Source organism: Rhamphochromis sp. 'chilingali', assembly GCF_963969265.1.
Source record: "Rhamphochromis sp. 'chilingali' genome assembly, chromosome: 14".
Lineage (NCBI taxonomy): Eukaryota > Metazoa > Chordata > Actinopteri > Cichliformes > Cichlidae > Rhamphochromis > Rhamphochromis sp. 'chilingali'.
The window spans coordinates 24767046-24788450 of record NC_137941.1 but is presented as its reverse complement, the minus strand read 5'-3'; the positions used below and the strand labels follow the sequence as shown (position 1 = coordinate 24788450).

The 21405-nt window shown below is 40.0% G+C and overlaps 1 protein-coding gene across 1 annotated transcript; it reads right to left on the bottom strand.

Moving 5' to 3' along the window:
- Positions 1 to 9647: 9647 nt before the first annotated feature.
- Positions 9648 to 21405, bottom strand: LOC308409822 (solute carrier family 22 member 4-like; the record flags this gene model as incomplete). Its single annotated transcript, XM_080902821.1, has 11 exons — positions 9648 to 10582; positions 11221 to 11356; positions 11554 to 11736; positions 12446 to 12660; positions 13642 to 13742; positions 13822 to 13948; positions 15192 to 15363; positions 17079 to 17233; positions 17504 to 17607; positions 20055 to 20273; positions 21196 to 21405. 11 exons carry the CDS (start codon positions 21403 to 21405, stop codon positions 10480 to 10482), a joined length of 1725 nt encoding a protein of 574 aa, XP_080758947.1. The 3' UTR covers positions 9648 to 10479.

Sequence of the window (21405 nt, the reverse complement as noted above, 5' to 3'; positions counted from 1 at the left end):
AATCGGGGCAGAATAATCCCCAGAACTGTGCAATGACTAAAGGGTGGTCTAACCCCGGAGGTCGAAGAAAGAAGCTGAGAATCACCCAACTGGAAGACACTGGTAGCTGCAGCAATAAAAATAAAGGTTAAAAGCTCCTTAGACAGAGGTTCTAGTCTAAGTACATTTGAAAGGTATAAGGGGGCATTAAAATGGGAGTGGAAAACTGGAGCACCAAAATAAAGCTGTGGGAGAATTGGGGAGTGATGGGAGAGTCATCTGTAACTGCTGTTATGGTTGTAAATCTAACTTTGCTTGCATCTGAACTGCGTGAACACAGAGGTCATCCCAAATATGGTCCACCCGTTAAAGGGGGACAGAGGGCCTCAGGATCAAGAAAACTTGGACCTTGCAACCCTGGAGTGCATGTTGTAAGTGATCTCTTTCAGAGATCAAAAGGGGGAATTATTAGATTATTCTGTTATTATATGTTACCTTATATATGTAATCAAAGTAGTTGAATTAGAATACTGCTGTAGATCGCATTATACCCTTTAATATAGAGTGTGTGAGCTGTATGTAGTTTAGTTCTCATTATACTTTTGAGTTAACAGAACATATTCACATATTAGTTCATTAGATAAATGTGCATCACTCTGTATCCTTGATCTGCTGGGAATGTGTTACACTGTTTTCTTGACATGCTTAATTGTTGAATCATGAAGAGAAGGTTGTAAGCAGGAGACTCTGTGTCTAAAGACAGGGGAGATAGACAGACCACATTCCACACCCCCACCTTACAGAAAGCAGAGAAACAACTGCCGAGGTCATAACTTAGGCGCTGTAACAGAGAAAAAATGTGATGTTTTGGCTTTTACGACTAGCTGGGGGCCACTAGAGACTATAAAAAGCTGAGCAACCCGTCACCATTTTGAGACATGTGCCTGACCCTCTGGTAGCATCTCTCCCGTCCGGACGTTGTAATGCTCTGACTGTTGAATTGTATGGAAATAAATGATTGTTGATTGAGCATTGATACACCGAGTATTGTCCCTCCTTCAGCCCAAAGATTCAAAGAATTGGGAGATTTCAACAGTATATATTTGTTTTTTGTTAAGTTGCCTAATAATTATGCACAGTAATAGTCACCTGCACACACAGATATCCCCCTAAAATAGCTAAAACTAAAAACAAACTAAAAACTACTTCCAAAAACATTCAGCTTTGATATTAATGATTTTTTTGGGTTCATTGAGAACATGGTTGTTGTTCAATAATAAAATTATTCCTCAAAAATACAACTTGCCTAATGATTCTCCACTCCCTGTATATAAGTACCTAAAAACTGCATAAACACACATCCCTGATATATAATAGGGGAGGGCTGATATCTGTTCAGTGATGGCATTTGTCTACAGCAGCAGTCAGTGTTTTGAAGTCTTAACAAGCATTTCTTTTAAATAATAATAATAGCTACACTCAAGAATTTGACTTGAAGTTACCAAAAACTTCATGCGGTTTTCGTCCTGGTCGCGGAACACTGGACCAGCTCTTTATCCTCTCCAGGATACTTGAGGGTGCATGGGAGTTTGCCCAACCAGTCTACATGTGTTTTGTGGACTTGGAGAAGGCATTCGACCGTGTCCCTCGGGGTGTCCTGTGGGAGGTGTTGCGGGAATATGGGGTGTCTGGCCCATTGCTACGGGCCATTCGATCCCTATACAACCGTTGCAAGAGCTTGGGTCGCATTGCCGGCAATAAGTCGGACTCGTTCCCGGTGGGTGATGGGCTCCGCCAGGGCTGCCCTTTGTCTCCGGTTCTGTTCATAATTTTTATGGACAGGATTTCTAGGCGCAGCCAAGTGGCGGAGGGCTTTCGCTTTGGTGGCCTGAGAATCTCATCTCTGATTTTTGCAGATGATGTGATTCTGTTGGCTTCATCGGGTGAGGGCCTCCAGCTCGCACTGGAGCGGTTCGCAGCCGAGTGTGAAGCAGCGGGAATGAGGATCAGCACCTCCAAATCTGAGGCCATGGTTCTCAGCCGGAAAAGGGTGGAGTGCCCACTCCGGGTCGGGGATGAGTTCCTGCCCCAAGTGGAGGAGTTCAAGTATCTCGGGGTCTTGTTCGCGAGTGATGGGAGAAGGGAGCCGGAGATCGACAGACGGATTGGGGCTGCAGCTGCAGTAATGCGGACGCTGCACCGGTCCGTCGTGGTGAAGAGGGAGCTGAGTGTAAAAGCGAAGCTCTCAATTTACCGGTCGATCTACGTCCCTACCCTCACCTATGGCCACGAGCTGTGGGTAGTGACCGAAAGAACGAGATCGCGGATACAAGCGGCAGAAATGAGCTTCCTCCGAACGGTGGCTGGCCTCTCCCTTAGAGATAGGGTGAGAAGTTCGGCCATCCGGGAGGGGCTCAGAGTAGAGCAGCTGCTGCTCCACATCGAAAGGAGCCAGCTGAGGTGGTTCGGGCATCTGACAAGGATGCCCCCTGGGCGCCTCCTGGGTGAGGTGTTCCAGGCATGTCCCACCGGGAGGAGGCCCCGGGGCAGACCCAGGACACGCTGGAGAGATTATATCTCTCGGCTGGCCTGGGAACGCCTTGGTATTCCCCCGGATAAGCTGGAGGAGGTGGCTGGGGAGAGGGAGGTCTGGGCCTCTTTGCTTAGGCTGCTGCCCCCGCGACCCGGCCCCGGACAAAGCGGATGAAAATGGATGGATGGATGGGTTACCAAAAAACACATGGATTAGCAAAGTGGAGGCAAACACTGCAGAGAAGTCTGTTGAGCAAGTTAGCTCTCAGCAGCTCTATTTTATGCAGTTGTGCATTAAAACCCATGAACTATGACTGAAATGTTTTCACATTTATCAATTAAATCATTTCATAAGATGTTTGAGCAACAAAATAGATTTTTTTCAACTTCAAGAAGTGGCTAAATTATATTTAGCTAATGCTAAGAGCTAGCATAAGCTAGCTCAAATGATTTTGTTTTTATGATAATTTTTATTTGTTTTCTAGTTAAACAAGTAGTTTTATAGAAATATATTACAATATTAAGTTCATAACTTAATTTTGGCTGGCTAGTTTTGTTTTTGTTCTGTATCAAGGAATTTCTTTATCAAATAGAAAATAAAATGGTAGATGTATGACATGAGTTTAAAAGAAAATAACAGAAATAAAATAAGAAAAATGTTGCATGATGTTTGATTAACATACACAATCTTCCCTCTTTAATGATTAGTTAGTGGAATTTACTAACTCTGGACACTTTATCTTCCAGCTTCAAAACCTGAATGCATTTTAAAAGATATTTGGCAAAATACAGCTTAAAATGTTTAAAGATAAAATCCACAAGTAACACTTAATTAGCTAACATTTATTCCAAACAAGCACACATGCTCACATATGAATATATTCATTGTTCAGATAGTGTCCCAAAAATTCACAAAAATTAAATGTATGAAATATGATACATGAGGCATTAAGGGGTTAAACATAGTGAACATGTGTAACAGTATAGCTAAGGTTTTTGTGAATATAAAGTTCAGGGTGGCTGTAGCTCAGGAAGTAGAGCAGGTCATCTACTAATCACGAAGGTTGGTGGTTTGATCCCTGGCTGCTCCAGTCTGCTTGCCATGATGATTCTTGGGTGAGAAGAGTTGTTCCCAATGTGTTCATCGGAGAGTGAATGTTAGACAGGAAGCACTCAGGCTTTAGAAAAGTGTGCCATATAATGAACTAGTCTATTTCCCATATTCTTGATGGATTTTGGGAAGCATTTTAATAATAAATGTAAAAAAATAAACCTTTAGAGGCTGAGTTATCTGTTTTGACTTGAACTTTGACAACGGCACTGCCCAGTGGATGAGTGTATGAAAATTCAAATGAGCAGGTGCATTCAGATGGAGCAGTCTTTAACCCACCAGAGTCCATCCATTTGCATTTGAGCTAGTCTGCCTCCTACGTGCTGTACCCAGCAGCACCCTGACATAAACCAAACAGAGTGTACTCTCTGCTGTGTGAGAAAGGGCAACTTCAGGATGATGTCCTGACTTCATTCACCTGAACCTGAGTTCATGTGTAAAAATAACAACAGAGAGCAGGAAATTAAAACGCCTACAAACACATATTGCTGTTCATTTGATCATGCCTGTGTCAAAATATTTTTTAATAGCTTCATTCAAGTGTCTGATTTCATGTTGCACAAATCAAAAGAAAACAGACGGATTCTACTGTTGGAAAAAATGGCAGAGAGAGTTAAACCACTCTGCTAAGCTAAACCAGTTAGCTTTCAGGGGGACTGTTTTACACAGTGCTGCTTTAAAGCCTCTGGAGTAACATAGTTATATATAACAAAAAGTTATGGTTATAATTCAGTGTTGCCATGCCCTCACTCCAATTAATGAAATCTGCACAAGAACAGCACTTTAATGTGATTAGTAAAGCATGGGCTTCATGTCATGCTGAGGCCAATTTGAGCAACATATCTGTAACCGATGACATACACTAAAATACTACAGCACATCTCATCTCTTTGACACGTTTTAATAAACTTCATTCTTTAATGCAGATGTATTCCTCTTAACATGAACAAGGGTTCAAATACCTCATTTTTATGCAGAGGAACGTTGCCCTGCCTCTCTTAATATATGAAAAGTATTTGTTGTCCTTTAACTTGCTGTATGTGTTTTATTACTTATTCAGTTTTAACAACATTTGTAACAACATTTGCATCCTGCACTGGTTTAAGTCCATTTCCCATTGCAGTATTATGTTGTTGTCATGTTTGGGTGACATCAAATAATATCATGCTTACAACAAGTGTGTTTGCTGTTTTTATGTAATGTTTGTTTTTTAATTCAATATTATTCAACTGTTTTAATCAAGAGTCCACTCTGTTTGGTTTAGGTGAGGGTGCTGCTGGGTACAGCACGTAGGAGGCAGACTAGCTCAAATGCAAATGGATGGACTTTGGCGCGTTAAAGACTGTTCCATCTGAATGCACCTGCTCATTTGAATTTTCATACATTCATCCCTTGGGCAATGCCGTTGTCGCAGTTTAAGTCTGGATGCTTGAAAATAGATAATCCAGTCTCTAAATGTTTATTTTTTAAATTAAATTTTATTATTAAAACAACTCCCAAAATCCATCAACAACATGGAGAGAGTGGGGAATTTGGTAAATGGACAGGTTTATTATATGGCACTCTTTTCCAAAGCCTGAATGCTTTCTGTCTAACATTCACTCTCCAGTGAACAATGAATATATTTATATATGAGCCTTGTTTGGAATAAATGCTAGCTAACTAAGTGTTGCTTGTGGATTTTATCTTCAAACATTTTAAGCTGTATTCTGCCAAATATCTTTTAAAATTCATTTTGTTTGTGCTGCTCAATTCCTGGACAAACAACGTGGACAAACAAATCCCCTTCAGCCTGACCTGAGCTGGGTCTGGCCTCTACACAAAATGCAGTTCAAAGACTCCAAAGAAAAGTTTTTTGTTTTGAGTTTGGGAACAGGATCGGTTGTGTTTAGATTCAGTTTCTTGTCTCCTCGAGTAAATCAGAATCATTCACTCAACTTTCCTGGAGGTGGTCCCTCTTTTGTTGTGGATCTGATAATTGTTCCCCAAACAATGGAGGAAGGAGTGAGGTGTGTGTAAGGTGGGTGGAGAAGGATGGAGAGGAGGGATGGAGAGAGACTGAAGGGCTGGAGGAGAGGAAAGTGGAGCCAAGGAGGTGGAGCAAGATTAGGGTGAGAGGCAAGACTTTAGCCAGCTTCCTCTGTGGAAAGAAGGAAACAAGAAGAGCACAGAGGAACAACACAAGAAAGACAACTCTGGAATGAATCAACATGTTAAAATTGACTAATAACAATGAAAAATAACTTATATACGATTAAATTAGTGGACAGTCTGTTACATTTTGAAAATGAGCACTTGGAATGGCTTAATACTGATTTATTAAATGATACAGCATATAAACAGCATATATTAAATATATACACAGCCCTCTGAATTCATTCAGCAAAGATGAAACAACATGCTACAATGTAATTGGTGAGGGTTCTGTCCTGTTATGAATTAATGGACCTGGTGAAACCCATCTTTGCTATTTGGTATCAAAATAAAAAATACAAATCATAAATGAATAAAACAGCAAACAGTCTAAGTGTAGTTGTCTGTCTTCAGTGGGAAACAAAGGATTTAGAGCTGCAAGACAGAAAGACTAGCTTCTTTAGAGATGGAAAAATGTTGTTAGTTTCAGTGTTTTGATGCAATTTGTTGACAATAAGTGCAAAATGCTGTCTGTTCCATCCTTTAATTTCCCTTTCTGCAGAAATCCTGCATCTTTAAGCATACAAGGGCTTGCCACTTCTGAGTGAAGGCATGCTGGCAGCTGAAATAATGTTAGGTCATGGCCAGTCATGCCCACTAAGTTTTCTGGCATCCTGGTTCTGATAGGTAACCTGCCAACATGAGTCATGAGTCATGAGCCAGCATACTCCGAGTGCGAGTCCCACGCCCAACTGGGAGGGTTGTATTAAAAAAAAAAAATCTAATTCTTTCCCTGATCAAATACGAGGATAATCAGGAAGAGTATAAGAGAAGGATAGTTGAAGTTGAACGGTTTTGAAGAGAGGCAAGGTTGCCGTGGTTTGGACATGGGGGAAGAGTGGATATATTGGACAAAATTCATGCAAGAGAAGTGAAGTGGATGGTGTGACAGAAGACGATGATAGGAACAGGGGGAGGTACATGATCTGCTGTGGGGACTCCTAAAGTGAGCAGCTGAAAGAAGAAGAGCTTGAAGGTCCTTGAGCAGATGGGAGAATAGCTCCTCCAAACATTTTCAAACTCTGAGCACTCTGAACGGAGCTGAGTTCTTAGTTCTTCAGCAAAAACCCAACAACATCACTTTTCCTTTATTTTTAAGCTGCTTTGTTTGACTGCCAAAGCAAGTCATCCTAACTTCATCTAACCTCGACCTTTGTGTTGTCTCAAAACTATGCATTGATGTGTGCTTTAGGACTAAACATCTCTACTTTGGTCTCGTCACTCCACAGGACATTATTCCAGAGGTCTAAGAAGTAGCTTTCTAATGGAAACCCTTCCAAACAAGTCATACTCTGTCTTTTTCTACTTTGAATCTCATGACTTTAATATTTCAAATTCTGACTGAGGACTATAAAGTATTGCAACAACGTTTTGGCAGCAAACTGCCAAAACTTCTGTTGTTACAGGGGTTTTTACATTTGCTTATGATCAGTTAATCAAGTGTGTTTTGTTAGCTGCACTTGGCTGCTGCTTACACTCTTAACTCCTTTGTAACAGTTTAAGGTTTTGCTTGGTTTTTCACAGAACTGCAAAGAGTCCTGTGAAAACAGTTGCAGCGTTAAGACGGATCAACTCAGCCTGGCAATAGAAAACTTAAGATATGGGTACGATAATAGAGTGGCATCTGCTTTTGCTGACTTTTTTGCAGGGTGTTGTCACTTCCTCTGTGCTCATGTCAAAAATCTTGTGACAATATTTGGCTGGGGGGGGGGGGGGGGTAAATGGTAGGGCTTAACAGAGTTGAAAGCAAATTGGAGGTATGCAAATACTGGAATTTTATAGTGGAGTTAAACAATATGCATAATAATACAGTAGCACTAAAATTTCAGTGGTTATTAAATTTCGTATAGATCTGACGTTCAGTTAAATTAAGTTTCTTTAATTTCTTTCCAAATTAAAGAAATTTATTGAATTTATTTTTATATTTATCTTACAGTGAGAAAGCGCTTGTTTTTACCGATTGATGGCTTTAAAATGCATTTTGAGGTTTCCTGCAACTGAGAATCTTTGAAGTAAGTTTGGAGGATTTGAAGGGCACCGCATTCAGAGAATCATCCGTGTACAGAGTGGTAGCCTTTGGAGGTGGAAAATGGAGCCCCCATATAGGAGCCCACAAGTGCGCTTCCTTGAAATTTGAGAAGGTTTTATCCAGTTTGAGGCTAGATTTTTTTTTTTTAAGTCAATGTTTTTTTTGCCAGGTAGCCCAGAAATTCAGCTCTTACTGTGGTGATTGCAAAGGCAGGAAAGGACTCTTGTTACTCATTATAAAAAACATGTAAAGCATGTTAAAGGACAACATAAAAACAGCTGGCTTTATGATTTACATATTAAAGGGCAAACTTATTTATCCAAAAGCATTTTAGATAAATAAACATAAGATCACTTTGCTCTTATGTTTTGAAGGATGTTAGTTAAAAAGTTTCAAACACACAGAAACCCGGATAAACTGATGTGGAACTCCTAAACTAATCATTATGTGAAACTGTATAAAACGGTCATTGATCTGAGTTGTCATGGAGTCTTTATTTGTGGGTTAAACATTTTTTAAGAGGAACAAGTTTCCACACAAAGTTTGATAAAGAACCTTGAAACTGAATAAGTTAAAAAAAAAAAATAGAAAAACATGTAGAACAAGTTAAAACCAAAGAAAACAGGTGAATGTATGTTTCACATATTGAAAGAGGAAGGATAAAGTCCTGTTTTGTAGTCAAAACAATTTGAATCCTTAATTTTCTCTTTGTCCCTTATGTTTTAAAAGACAATACACAGTTTCAAACACACGGAAACATGTGAGAACAATGAAGAACAAACTTCTGAATTAACCATTATGTGAAACTGTGTGAAAGTTCATTGATTTGAGTTGCTGCGGAGTCGTTAAATAAGAAGCTGAAGTGACTGCTGTTACTCATTAAAACTGAACAAAACACGTACAGCAGGTGCATTCACATTTCACTTATTACATATTAAAAGAGGAAGGGTAAAGTCTTGAGTCTCTGTGTAAATGTTTGTTGATTTGTGGTGTTGTGGAGTTTCTATGATACCAGGAACATGTTTCTATTAAAGAATACATGCCGGGTTATTTCAATTTGGTGGCTGTGGCTGCCACTGAGGACAGATGGAGCTGTGCTGTAGTACAGTTCATGTCATCAGTTGCAGATATGTTATAGTTTAGAAGCTGATGCTGAACAGTTTGGCCTTACAGTTGACTTGAATGACAGTTCTGATCTATGCAGAGCCTAAAGTAATGTAATTAAACATATGAAGTGTCAAAACTGCTGTGCAAAAGCTCTATTCTTGGTACTTTGTTTTGCCAAAACATAAGAAAGAGGAGTGAAGATGATTCATTTAAATTACTGCACAAATGTTACAGTTTAAAGTTCCCATTTGAACCCACTTATTTGGAATTACCAAGCCTGAACCATTCAGATAAGACAGGATGGGTCTTTGCTGTCACGTTGTTTACTCCAAATTCTAGCCCAATCTTCTAAATGTTTTGGGATTCAGAAGATACGTTTTCCAACCTTCTGATGTCCAATTTTAAATCCGTGCAAACTGTTGCCTCCGATTCCTGTTCAGCTCACAGGAATGGAACTTGTTCAGGTTTTCTGCTGCTGTAGTCCATCTGCTTCAAGGTTCAATGTGATTTTTGTGCACACCCCTGTTGTAACAAGTGATTTACTGTTGCCTTCCTATCAGCCCAAAGCAGCCTGGCTATTCTTTTCTGACTTCTGGCAGCAACACGGTATTTTCACCCTGAGAACTGCTGCTGACTGGATATTTTCTCTCTTTTGGACCATTTTCTAGAAGCCCAAGAGATGGTGGTGCAGGAAAATCCCAGTAAATCAGCAATTACTGTTCAATTCAGTTTAATTTAAATAGGAGCCAACTCAAAGGTCTTTATGTTGTAAGGCAGAGAACCTACAATAGAAATTTCTGAAATACTCAGACCAGCTAGTCAACACACCAGCTTCAAAGTCACTTTAATCACCTTTCTTCCCCGTTCTGAAGCTCAGTCTGAATGTCAGAAGACCGTCTTGACCATGTATACATGCTTAAATGCACTGAGTTGGTGTCTTATCACTGGATGATTAGATATTTGCATTAACGCACAATTGAACAGGTGTACCTAACAAAGTGGCTGGTGAGTGCATACCCAGTGGCTAATTGCTATTTGTGTCTGAGCAGTTTTTAATGTCATTTTCTGATAATATGTCCTGCTGGACTGAACCAAGGACTGAACCAAAAAATTGCAATCTAGCAACAAAAATCTTCATCTGAAATGTATATTTTCTGATCTTTATTTCTTAAACACATTCACATTCATATGACTGACAATAACGTTTATCTCAAAGGCACGGGTGTTTTAAACGATGGAGGGAAAAACGCTAAACTAGACCTTCATCGTGGTAAACTTTTCCCCCCTTTGCTTTTAAAAGGTAAAAAAATTACACTCATTGTGTATTAGCTCCCCTTGCTCTGTAATGTGGAGAGAGAAGCTGCTATATTGCTGGAGATTCTACGGTTTCTCTCACAGTCTTTGAAGATGATGGAGACAGAAAACAGTACAACCATCTTGTCAGAATGGACTAAGGTCTTTTGTTTCACATTCTGTTGTTGGTGGTAGTGTTGGTGAAGGCAGCTTCATTCATTTCTGTGTCCGAGTCTTAAAAGCGCGTTGAACAGATGATCTCAGGCAGAGACGTTTGGTCTTTAGCTGATTTCATGTCATCCTTCTGGGGTGGCTTGAAGGCACATGGCCACCTGAATCTGGAAGCAGATGAAAAGAGCTGTGTCAGTACGGCTGATTCTTTGTGGCTTTTTTTTTTTTTTGCCTTTTTTGTTTTATATGGAAAACACCAATATTTTCTACATATTGCTAGGTCCATATATATTTGGACACTGACAAGTTCTATTTTTTTACTGAAACATGTTCCAAATATAGTTATATAATAGACATGGACATAATGTATAAACTCTCAGCTTTCATTTATGGGTATCCACATTCAAATTGGGTGAAGGGTTTAAGGGTTTCAGCTATTTAACAGGTGCTACCCTCTTTTTTAAAGGGACGAAAAGTAATTGGAGCCTTTGCTCAAAGGCTATTTCATTATGTCATTATCAATTAAGTAGATAAAACGCCCATCTGAGAAATTGCTAGAAAGACAGAAAGTGGTAAACAGTGGTGGATGATCGCAGGATTGTGTTAAAATGCTTTCGTTCCTCACATTTGCAATGCTTTGTTCAGCCCATTGAATTAAAAATGAAAGTCTGCACTTCATCTGCATCTGAGTTGTTTCATTTACAAACCTATTGTGGTAATGTACAGAACATTAGCGCTTCAAATATGCCCCTGAAAACAGAACACAACCCTCAGTAAGAGCAGTCATAAGGTTGGACAGACTTACCTCTGAATTGCTTGCATCTGATCGATGGTGTCGGGAAGTGGCTCTCTAAAGGTCTCCGGAAGAAAAAAGCAGAGCACGACACTGACAAGTGAGAGAGAACCCACAAGCATCCACGGCAGGAACTCGTAGAACACAGCTGCGGACAAGACCAAAGCAGATTATACAAGATTAGTGAAGTCAGTCTTTGTCTGCTACAGACTGCATCACTAACCTGCAGGTCAGTTTACTAAGTTTAGAGACAGGTAGCTAAGCATTAAGGTTGTTGTTGTTTTTTAACTTATTTTCAACACACCAAGACTTCCCTTAAAGATAATCTGAACCCAAATATCTCACCCAGCTGCAGTAGGTATGGGGAAATAGAGGATCCCACTCTGGAGAGCATGGCACAGGATGACATCACTGTATTTCTGATGACTGTGGGAGAGAGCTCTCCAGTGAACATGTACAAAATGCCCGTGCCAACCAGAACACCAAATTTACCCAGCAGCACCAGGAACAGGGTGAGAGCTGGATGGCCTGGAGGGAGGGGAAAGAGCGTAAGCTTTTGAGGATGGAAACAAATTATTTAGAAACACTAACCAATAGTCAAAGAGCCTTCCCTCTCTTAAATGCCAGGCCAGATTTTCTATATATGTTATTTTCCAACAGCAGCATGCAGGTTGCAAACATTTAAGGCATATTTTACACATATTTTATAAATGCCCATGCTATACTATTGTTTGATCTGTGATTTTTGTCTGTTTTTTGGGGGTTATCATGCATAATAAAGCTTTTGAAGCTATAAATGACATGTTATTGTCGCGAAGTGAAAATCATAGTACACACACTTTTAGAAGGAGTACTAGGAGTATAAATGCACTATAACTTGGTCATTTTAGCCAGGTAGTTGGTGGTTGCTAGGCAAAATGTTGATGTCATAATATCTGATATAGATAAGAGCCTTTAAAGGCTTGCAGTGTACCTGTGTGTCAGTTTTGTGTATTATCTGATGAAGAGTGTTTTCGAGCACTACTGGCATATTGGCCCAGAGATGAACTTGTGACCTGTCCAGTCCTGCTTCTCACCAAAAAAGGCTCTTAAGAAAATCAAAGTTACTCTGGGGCTTGGCCAGACAAACAATTATGGGTTCAAAATATTTATTGTTTAGATGAATTAATGATTATGTTCACAAAGAGAGTGAGAAAAGTGCAACGGGGGAGTACTAGATTATAGTGGTCTCACTCACTGTGCAGAGTGACCTGGATGAGGAAGAGTGCTAGCGCCCCCAGCAGGGAGAAGCTGATAAAAGACAGGCGGCGGGAAAGCCTGCATGCACTTAGCCAGCTGACAGTGTATGCTGGTAGCTCAACAGCTGACAGCAAGAAGTAATTCAGGAAGGGGTTGCCATAGAGTGTAGACATATTGAATGACAACCCAGAATAGGTCACATGTGTAGAAAGCCTGCAAACAACAAGAGAACAAATTTTTAAAAAAAGAGAGAGAAATTAAATCCTGTTAGCATCACTGAGACGCTGTAATGTCGAATATATCAATAAACCAAAACGTCGGTGACGTAGAAACTTGTCCAGCTCACAATCTATCGCTATTCACAGGTTATGATTATTAAAACAGCAAATGTGATGTGAACCTTGACAACAATTTGCATGAAGACCCATTAGATCAGGGACGGCCACATACAGCCACATTGATCTGAACTGGGATGAACCAGGGAAGCACCTCTTTCGGTCAGTTCTGTACTAGTTCTGAAAAAACAGGAATTTCTCTATGTTTTGATTGTTATTGTTTACCTATTACTTAATTACTTGGGTGTTGTACGAATGACAACAGGGGGTGTCTCTTATCAGTAGAGAAAAATTGTAAAACTTAAAATACAGTTAAAAGTCCAAAATGTCTGCCATCATTCACATTTTATAAAGTCATCCAATGGGCCACATTGTAGTCTTTGCAGTGCCAATTCTGGCTCTGAGGCCTTATGTTTGACACCCCAGAATTAGATGTTCATTATATGTAAGTTTAGTTAAATTCTGAACAATTCTGTAGGAGGAGGAGTGAGTCTTGTGAATTCTTGAGGGGCAACTGGATGGATGATGGATGCTTCATTACAGGATGAGCAATAGCAGGGTCCGTCGGCTGGAATAGCTAAAACTGCAAAAAAATCAAGTTTTCATGAGAATGGCACTAAAGGAAAGGTCACTGACTGTTCAAAGGGTTCAAAATACATCCTGATGATGTCAGCATGTCCAAAGAGATGTTGGCGGCCACAGAAGTCACTAGTAATGTCCTCCCTAGTAACCTTTAAAACATGGATTACTTCCTTTTAATGTTCTTGCTCCGGAATAATGAAACTATCAATTATGCTATACTGTAGTTAGCAAGAAATCAGTTCCTGAGAGCACCTGCAGAGGAGAAGGTTCAACTCACCAGAGAAACCAAAGTATGAGTGTGACACTTCGAATGCTTTTGGCCTTTAGGAGGTCCAGGAAATTGAGGGTCTCAGCCTTCTTGCTATCAGATTGTTGAACCTACAGTGACAGAGAAACGTCATTGCAGTGGCCACAATAGTTTACAGTGTGGAACAAAGTTGATGTCAGAAGCCCTTACATTTGCAGAGAGGAAGATAACAGGAGGAGCTTCCACTCCGTTCTCCAGAGCCGCTGACCTTAACAAGCGTTCTGCTTCTTGCAAACGGCCTTTAGACACTAGCCAGCGAGGAGACTCTGGAATCAGCCTGGTGGACAGACAGACACAAATCTAGATTGTCTGCAGTTCATCAGTCAAGTCATCACTTAGGTGAAAACACATCTACCTGAGTAGATGGAGACAGTGTTAATTATTCATTAAGTTGCTGCTGAAATATATAAGTTCAGAATTTATCTCAGAACAATAAGAACACCTGTAAAATTAGTGAAAATGTACTCCAAATAGGTGTAGATGGCATAGTCATGCTAAAGAAAGGTATAAAGTTTCACTTCAAACACACATTTAGTGTTTGCTTAGTTGATCCACAGTAGAAATACAACATCCATGCTGAAAATAAATGAGCAGGAATGTGTGCTAGACGTCAGCGGGTTTGTCTTGAGTCTACAATCCTGTTTGCAGTATTCATGATCAGGATCTGAGCTGGGGCAATGAGGGTCCACTCCGTTGGTAGATAATGTGATCAGAAGGTCACATTCATTATAATATTTGCAACCGAGTGTGAAGTGGCTGGGATGACTGAGACCATGCTTCAGTTCCATTTTGGTGGTTGTTTGTCTTCAAACTAACTATTGCTTTCTTTGGGTATTTCTCAATCTAGAATACAAGTGATGGGAACATGGACTATGAGATGGACAAGTGCATTTGTGTGGGCTCACTTGTAAAATGTGTGTTATGTCAGGTCTTTGTAGTGAACAGAGAGTGGAGCCAGAAGACTTTGGTTTACCAGTTTATCTATGTTTGCACCTTCAACTATGAAAACAAGTGTGACTGAAAGAATGGGTAAGAATACAAACACACCAAACCCATTTTCTGAACTTTAAAGGGTTTGCCCCCTTTAATGATCTCATACAGCAAAATCCAGTTTTGCAGAAATGAGCATCTAACATGGCCTTCTAGGCATGCCCAGCATGAAGGAGACCTAGAGAGATTACATATCTCTTTTGTCTCAGGTTCCCCCAACAAGGAAGCAAAAGGACATCTGGATGAGTGGAAGAAAGTGATGGATGGATGGATGGATGACGAACAGACACTAAGGTACACATTTAGCTTAATGTTGGTTTTAAGCATCAGTGTTGGACAATCGTACATGTTTTCGGTCAGAAAGAAAAATCTCATGATAGGCAATGAAAATGACCTAAAATACTTTTTACACTGAAGCGCATTTACACAAATTCCTCAACATTCTGTCTATCGCACACTCTCCATTAAGTCTAACTATGAAAATGTCACCAGCAAAAAAAAATCTTGATAGTGTAGTGAGGTCATTTTACCACCAGAGGGGGAGGCTGGCCAGCCCAGGCAGGGCCATTAACAGCGACAGGTGTTTCCAGTTTCTGAGCAAGTAGGCAGTACCAGGAAGCAGCATCATACCAAATACATACATGAAAGGTAAACACATGCTGGCGTAGAGAACTCTAGATGAGCCAGCGAGGATCTCTGAACCTGTGGAGAAATTTCACAAGAGGGCAGAAGTTGTTTTTGTTTTTTGTTTTTGTTTTTGCCTGTCCCGTTTGGCTCTTTTGCCATCAGAATTATTGTCTAAAGGCGAAGAAAGATGCCCAACGGATTTACTTTACCAAATGGACCATCCCAGCCTTGCCGTAATGGTCCATTTGATTCACTTTTTATTGTTTATTTTATTTTATTTTCACTTGCTAAATACGGGACAGATTTGACTGGGGAAAAGAAAGGGGAGAAAGAAAGAGGGAAAGAAAAACAGCGGGGAAGAGGGACGTGGATAAAGGGCAAAAAACAAAAACCAACAAAATAAGCAGACAAAAAATACATGTCACGGCGGGGTGCGCCGGTGTGAAGAATGAGGTAGACTCAAGAGCAGACACGGTGGAGACAGAACTAGGTTTCCAAAATAAGGCAAGCCTTTATCGTGGCTGAAGGCATAACAAAAACACTAGGGAACACTGAAACTGGGAAAACTAAGAAGACAGAGAACACTGTGTAATCTAAAAAGGCTAAGACACTCTGTGAAGGAACTATGGAAAAACTATAAACACAGAGTAACTAAGCAGGCTATGAAACACAGTGTCACAATAGGGGAAACTACAATAATACAAGATGAGGATAACAGACGATCTGACACACAACGACACACTGGGCTTAAATACACTGAGGAAGTCATCAAGGAATTAGAGACAGAAGGGGAACACAGCTGGGAGGAATAAGACCTAATGAGACAGGGGGAACAAAGCTAGAAACTCTGACATAAGACAGGAACATGAACCTTCAGAGTAAAACAGGAAACAGGACACCACTAAACAAAAACGCAGACATGACACTGAGAGACAGACTAGACACTGAACTAAACCTGGAATAAACATGAGAACAAAAAACCTACGAACTAATCCCTAAACAAGAATAACTGAAATATAGAGTCATAATCATCATTATCATCATAATAAGAAAAGAATCCAAAATGCAAAAACACACCAAAACATAACAACTCAAAATACTGAACCGTGACAATACATATATCAATCACCTGGATCACCTGTTGAGAAAGAAAAAAGAGAAAACAAGCAGAAGAAAAAAAAGAGCAACATAATAAACAACATCACGATGATCTATGGGAATATAACAGTAAATACTAAATATTAAACATTATTGTGCAGCACGTAAGATCGACAGCGCACAGTGTGCTTTGAGGTAGGAACCAAAAAGGGTGTAGTTTGTGTGTGTGAGCACCCGTGTGTACACCTGTGAGCATGAGCGCGCTTGTTTTTAAAAGGTTCCCTCATGTAATGATCTGCTAGAGGGTGTGGGGGGGCCACAGCCCCGTCCTCCAGGGCGTGAAGCAGGTATGGAGGAGATCAAAACTCCAGACATCCAGAGGCCCCCAGAACACAAGAGACCAAGGAAGACCAACAGAGGGGCAGCCGCGCCACTGTCCCAGAAAGAGCTGAGGAGAACCCCAGATGAGGGGTCACTCAGCAGCCGTGGAGCAGAAGCCGGGGGGGGGGTTGCAGTGACGTGCCTGTGAGCTCCGCCGGCAGCCAGTTGTGCCAGAGTGACCGAGCCCCAGGCCGAGAGGCAGAAGTTGTTGATTAAAAGGTTTATTTTTCAATGAGATTTGATTAAGAAAGCAGCAGTACAGCATGCAGCCAGTGGAAAGTAGTATCCTGAAAACAAGAGAACACACTTACCCAATACAAACAGAACTATGTAGCTGGTGAGCTGACCCATGCCAACCATGAAGAAAAGCACAGCGAAGACGGCCCAGGACTGAGCAAATTTCAAAGCAAGGCTGAAGATACTAAGTGTGGCAATCGCACCAAAGAGAACAGGCTTCCTGCCAAACCTTTAGCACAAATACAACAAAAGCGCAATCAGCCACATGAGCACATATGTTCTTCTTTTTATATATTTATGTTTTTGGTTTTTTAAAAGGAATAAAGCATTAGCAGCTAGCATGACCACTATCCAAGAACGCAACATATTTTATTTAGTACAGTGTGAGCTAGCTCACAGCTAACTAGCAGACTTGTTTTAATGAAAAACATTGCATTTATGCTAACTTTAGAGACTTTAGAGACTATAACTTTAGAGAATTGTTGAACTGTAAATTTACCGGTCAGATAGCTGTCCAGAGAGGAAACAGCCACAAAGTCCTCCCAGAAAGTAGATGAGAGAGGTCAGTGGCTGTTTCCACCGGTTGCCACACACAAGGTTAAACTAGAAGACAAGGAAAACATATAGATATCTTGGCGTCATTCTAGACCCAACATTATCCTTCAAGAGTCACATAAATAAAGAGTCCCAGGTACTTAAATTTAATAATCGAATTTTTAATCATATACGTAATAATTTAAATATGAATGTTGCAAAAACTTATTTTTACTCAATGATCATCTCTCATATGGACTGTTGTTTGACGTCCTGGTCACTTGCTTGTCCAACAACACTTAAAACTATTGAAAACATTTATAAAAGAAGTTTAAAACTACTTGACAAAAAACCGACTTCCCACCACCACTGTCATGTGTTAAAAAAACATAAATTACTGAACTTCAATAACTTAGTGAAACTTAAAAGAGTGTGTTTAATATATAAAGTCTTACACTCCCTTGCTCCACCACCACTAAAGCAGTTCATTAGGCATAAAGAAAGCTCAGACAGGACCACTCGAGCTACAATCTGAGGAGACTTGTTTATACCCCACAGACGGACAGCATTTGGGCAGAACGTCCTCTCTGTTAAGGGAGGCCATCTGTGGAACAGTCTTCCTCAACCAGTTAGAGAATGCTCTACACTCAATTTGTTTAAGGCAAAGGTTAAAAACGGGTTATGGACAAATCAAGTGTGTGATCATGTATGAGTTGTATAGTTTTAATGTTTTATTTGGGAACAGAATGGTGTGTATGTGTAAGTTTGGTGATGGAGTTTTTATTATGAATGAATGATGAATTTTTATGAATTATTATGTCTATTTTTTTTATGTTTAAGGACAACAGATGGAAATTAGCCTTTGGCTATAATCTGGCATGTTTACATTCATGTCTTTTTCTTTTTTTTTTACATTTATGTTCATTAACATGCACTGTCCTAAATAAATAAATAAAATAAAATAGATATTCTGAAGCAGGCATAAAAGCATAAAATATCGAACGCGTACACTGGAATATAAAGCAAACAGGCGAATGTAACCTGCAACTGGAAGGGGACTCAGCAAGCTCGCAGGCCACTGCTCGGTCTCACAGTTATACAGAGCACTACTTTCTGTCTTCCAGCTGTCCCTGTGCAGACTGTTAGCTTCATTAGCATCCATGTTGCTTTGTTTAGATGGGTTTGTAACATCAGTTTTTCTCTGTCCTGATTTTACTCCTCAGGCTGTTTGATTTCTTATTCCTGTCACTGTTTGTATGACCACAAGTGGCATAAGGCTAAGCTAACTTTAGAGGGTTTCCTCAAGCAAAAGCTTCTCATAAATCACTGTGTGGTAAAGGATTCGATGTTGCCTTTACTGACTCATCATCTACATCGCCTAGTTGCCCTGATCTATGTCTCCTGCCTGTTTTCTTGGCTGACTGTTTGCCCGATGTTTTGCTTTCAGGTAACTTTTATTGGCTGAAACTGTCTGTTTGAAGTCGTCTCTTTGGAACCATTATTTGTATCCTGACTTTGTTCAAATCACTGTGTGGGCTTAACACACCACAAAAATAAAATTCAAATATTGTAATTTACACGTAAATTTACTAAGCCATCCTATTTATTTATTTATGTATGTTTGCCTTTATTTATTTATTCTATGTTCCATCGATGGAGTTGCTCCTCCTATCCTATCTGCAGTCATTTGAGGCAAACCATCAACTGGCGGCTATTGTAACAAGCTCCAGCTGGTTTTACAAACAGAAGCTGGCCAAATCATTAAATCCAGTTATTATAGTTCTATATTTTCTAGTTCGTTTTCATGTTGATTTCATTTAGACTTTTCAAAATTGTTTTTATTGTTCGAGCATTTTTAGTTTTAGGTAGTTTTTTTTTTTCTTGGTTTCTGTCTCAGTTTTAGTCTTTTCAGTTATTATTGTATAGAGGGCATATGTAAAGGGCAAGATTTAGAAAAATTATTACAAATGTTTCAATAAAAACAGAGAACTGTTTGAAAACAGTCTTGAAGACATCCAGAGTCTCAATAAACATGTCCATGACTACTGCATCAGGCAAGTTTTAAATAACAAACTAAGATAAAACTAAGATTTTTTTTATTTTAGTTCATTTTCCAAATTCACAAAATCGTTTCAGTTTTAATCTTTTCGTTTAAATTGCTATTTTTATTTTAGTTAACTAAAATGTTTGTTTTTTTTACCCTTCCAGTTTTAGTTTGTTGTTACATTTTAGTTAACTGTTATAACCTCGGGACAGATTGCATCCCAGCTAAATGTGCTCCAATATAAACACTAATACAAAATAGTGAGGGGGACACTTGACTTTAACAGTGAAAATGGGGGGGAAACGAAGTATATATATATATATATATATATATATATATATATATATATATATATATATATATATATATATATATATATATATATATATACATACATATTATTTAACCAGGAAGTCCTTTGTGATCCAGGGAGACTTGGATCTGAACAATATCATTTAGACAGTAACAGTACCTCAGTGACTACAGTCGACTCGTAGTGCTCTGTGCTGTAGATCCATCCATCTTTGCACTCCTCCTGCTTCAGGCTGGACAGCATGACCCCTGCGCTTGCTCCGAGTGCAGAATAGTTGTAGATCTGGCCTAGGTTGGGTCTGATTCCCAGCTCAGACAGGTTTTGCACCAGGTCCAGCTCATACCGGCTACAACTGCTTCTTTCCAGCTGCCCGGCCACCTGTTGAGCAGGAAACAATATATTTGTTATTGCCAACTTGCACTGCAGCAGCAGGGAGGTGACATGTGCCAGAGCAGGCTACATCAGTTCAGGTTAGACCAGTTCTGACAAAAGTGAGGATCACAGCTGGATCCAGAGCACCGATATAAAGTAAAGTTTCACATTGCCTTCACATTGTGTGTGTATATATATATATATATACACACACACACACACACAATGTGAATGCTTAAACTTTTATTGTTAAATTGTTATTATTTTCTTTCCTCTACATTTATGCATCAGCACAATTTCAATTATTGTCTGGTGTGACATAACAGCAACAGCAGCTGCACGCCCCTGCTGTAGTTTTTCATTGTTTTACTGTGAGAGATCTGAGCGCTCCGTCCACCCTTGTCTCATTGCTGATAACAGTTTTCATTGAGAACAGCTGAGAACGAAATCTTGCATGTGTAGCTTCTTAAATATCAGTTTCACTGCTTTGCGAACAATAGTTACTTTACCTCCTCTGTGCTGATATGTGTGTGGGAGTTGAAGAAAAATGAACAAACGTGAGGACAACATGTTACTGACAAAGTAACCGTCATGAGCTTGTGCAGTGCAAGAGACCAGCAGGGGTAAATGACTTGGATATCTTGTTGCAGATTTAGGTGAGCTGACTGTTTTAGTGCGAGGCTCTCTCACGCTTATATTACAACAAAGTAATTCAACTACAGCTGCAAACAGCAGAGGAGCAGTGGGCAGAATAAAGGGCTTTTGTCATGTTTGTTAGCAGCAACCATCAGACCCACAACAACTGTGTAAACAGGTAAAATTCATCTGCACTGACAGAAATGACACAGATGACTATAAAGATTGTGTGTGAATGAGTGATTGTTTTTGACTACTCTGTGAATTACATCCAGAATCATTCAGTTCTTACCTGCAGTGGGATGCTGGCCTGCATCCAGTCCTGGCTCAGGTTCCTGTGTGCTGGGATGTAACACTGGTGTGGGGGGGTAGCCAGCAGAAAGATGACAGACAGGATGTTGTACCCGGCAGGAAGACAGGTGACACACAGCAAAAAGAAGACTTTCATCTGAAACCGGCCCCACGTCCCAAGAAATGAGATGGATGCCTCATAATCCTGCAT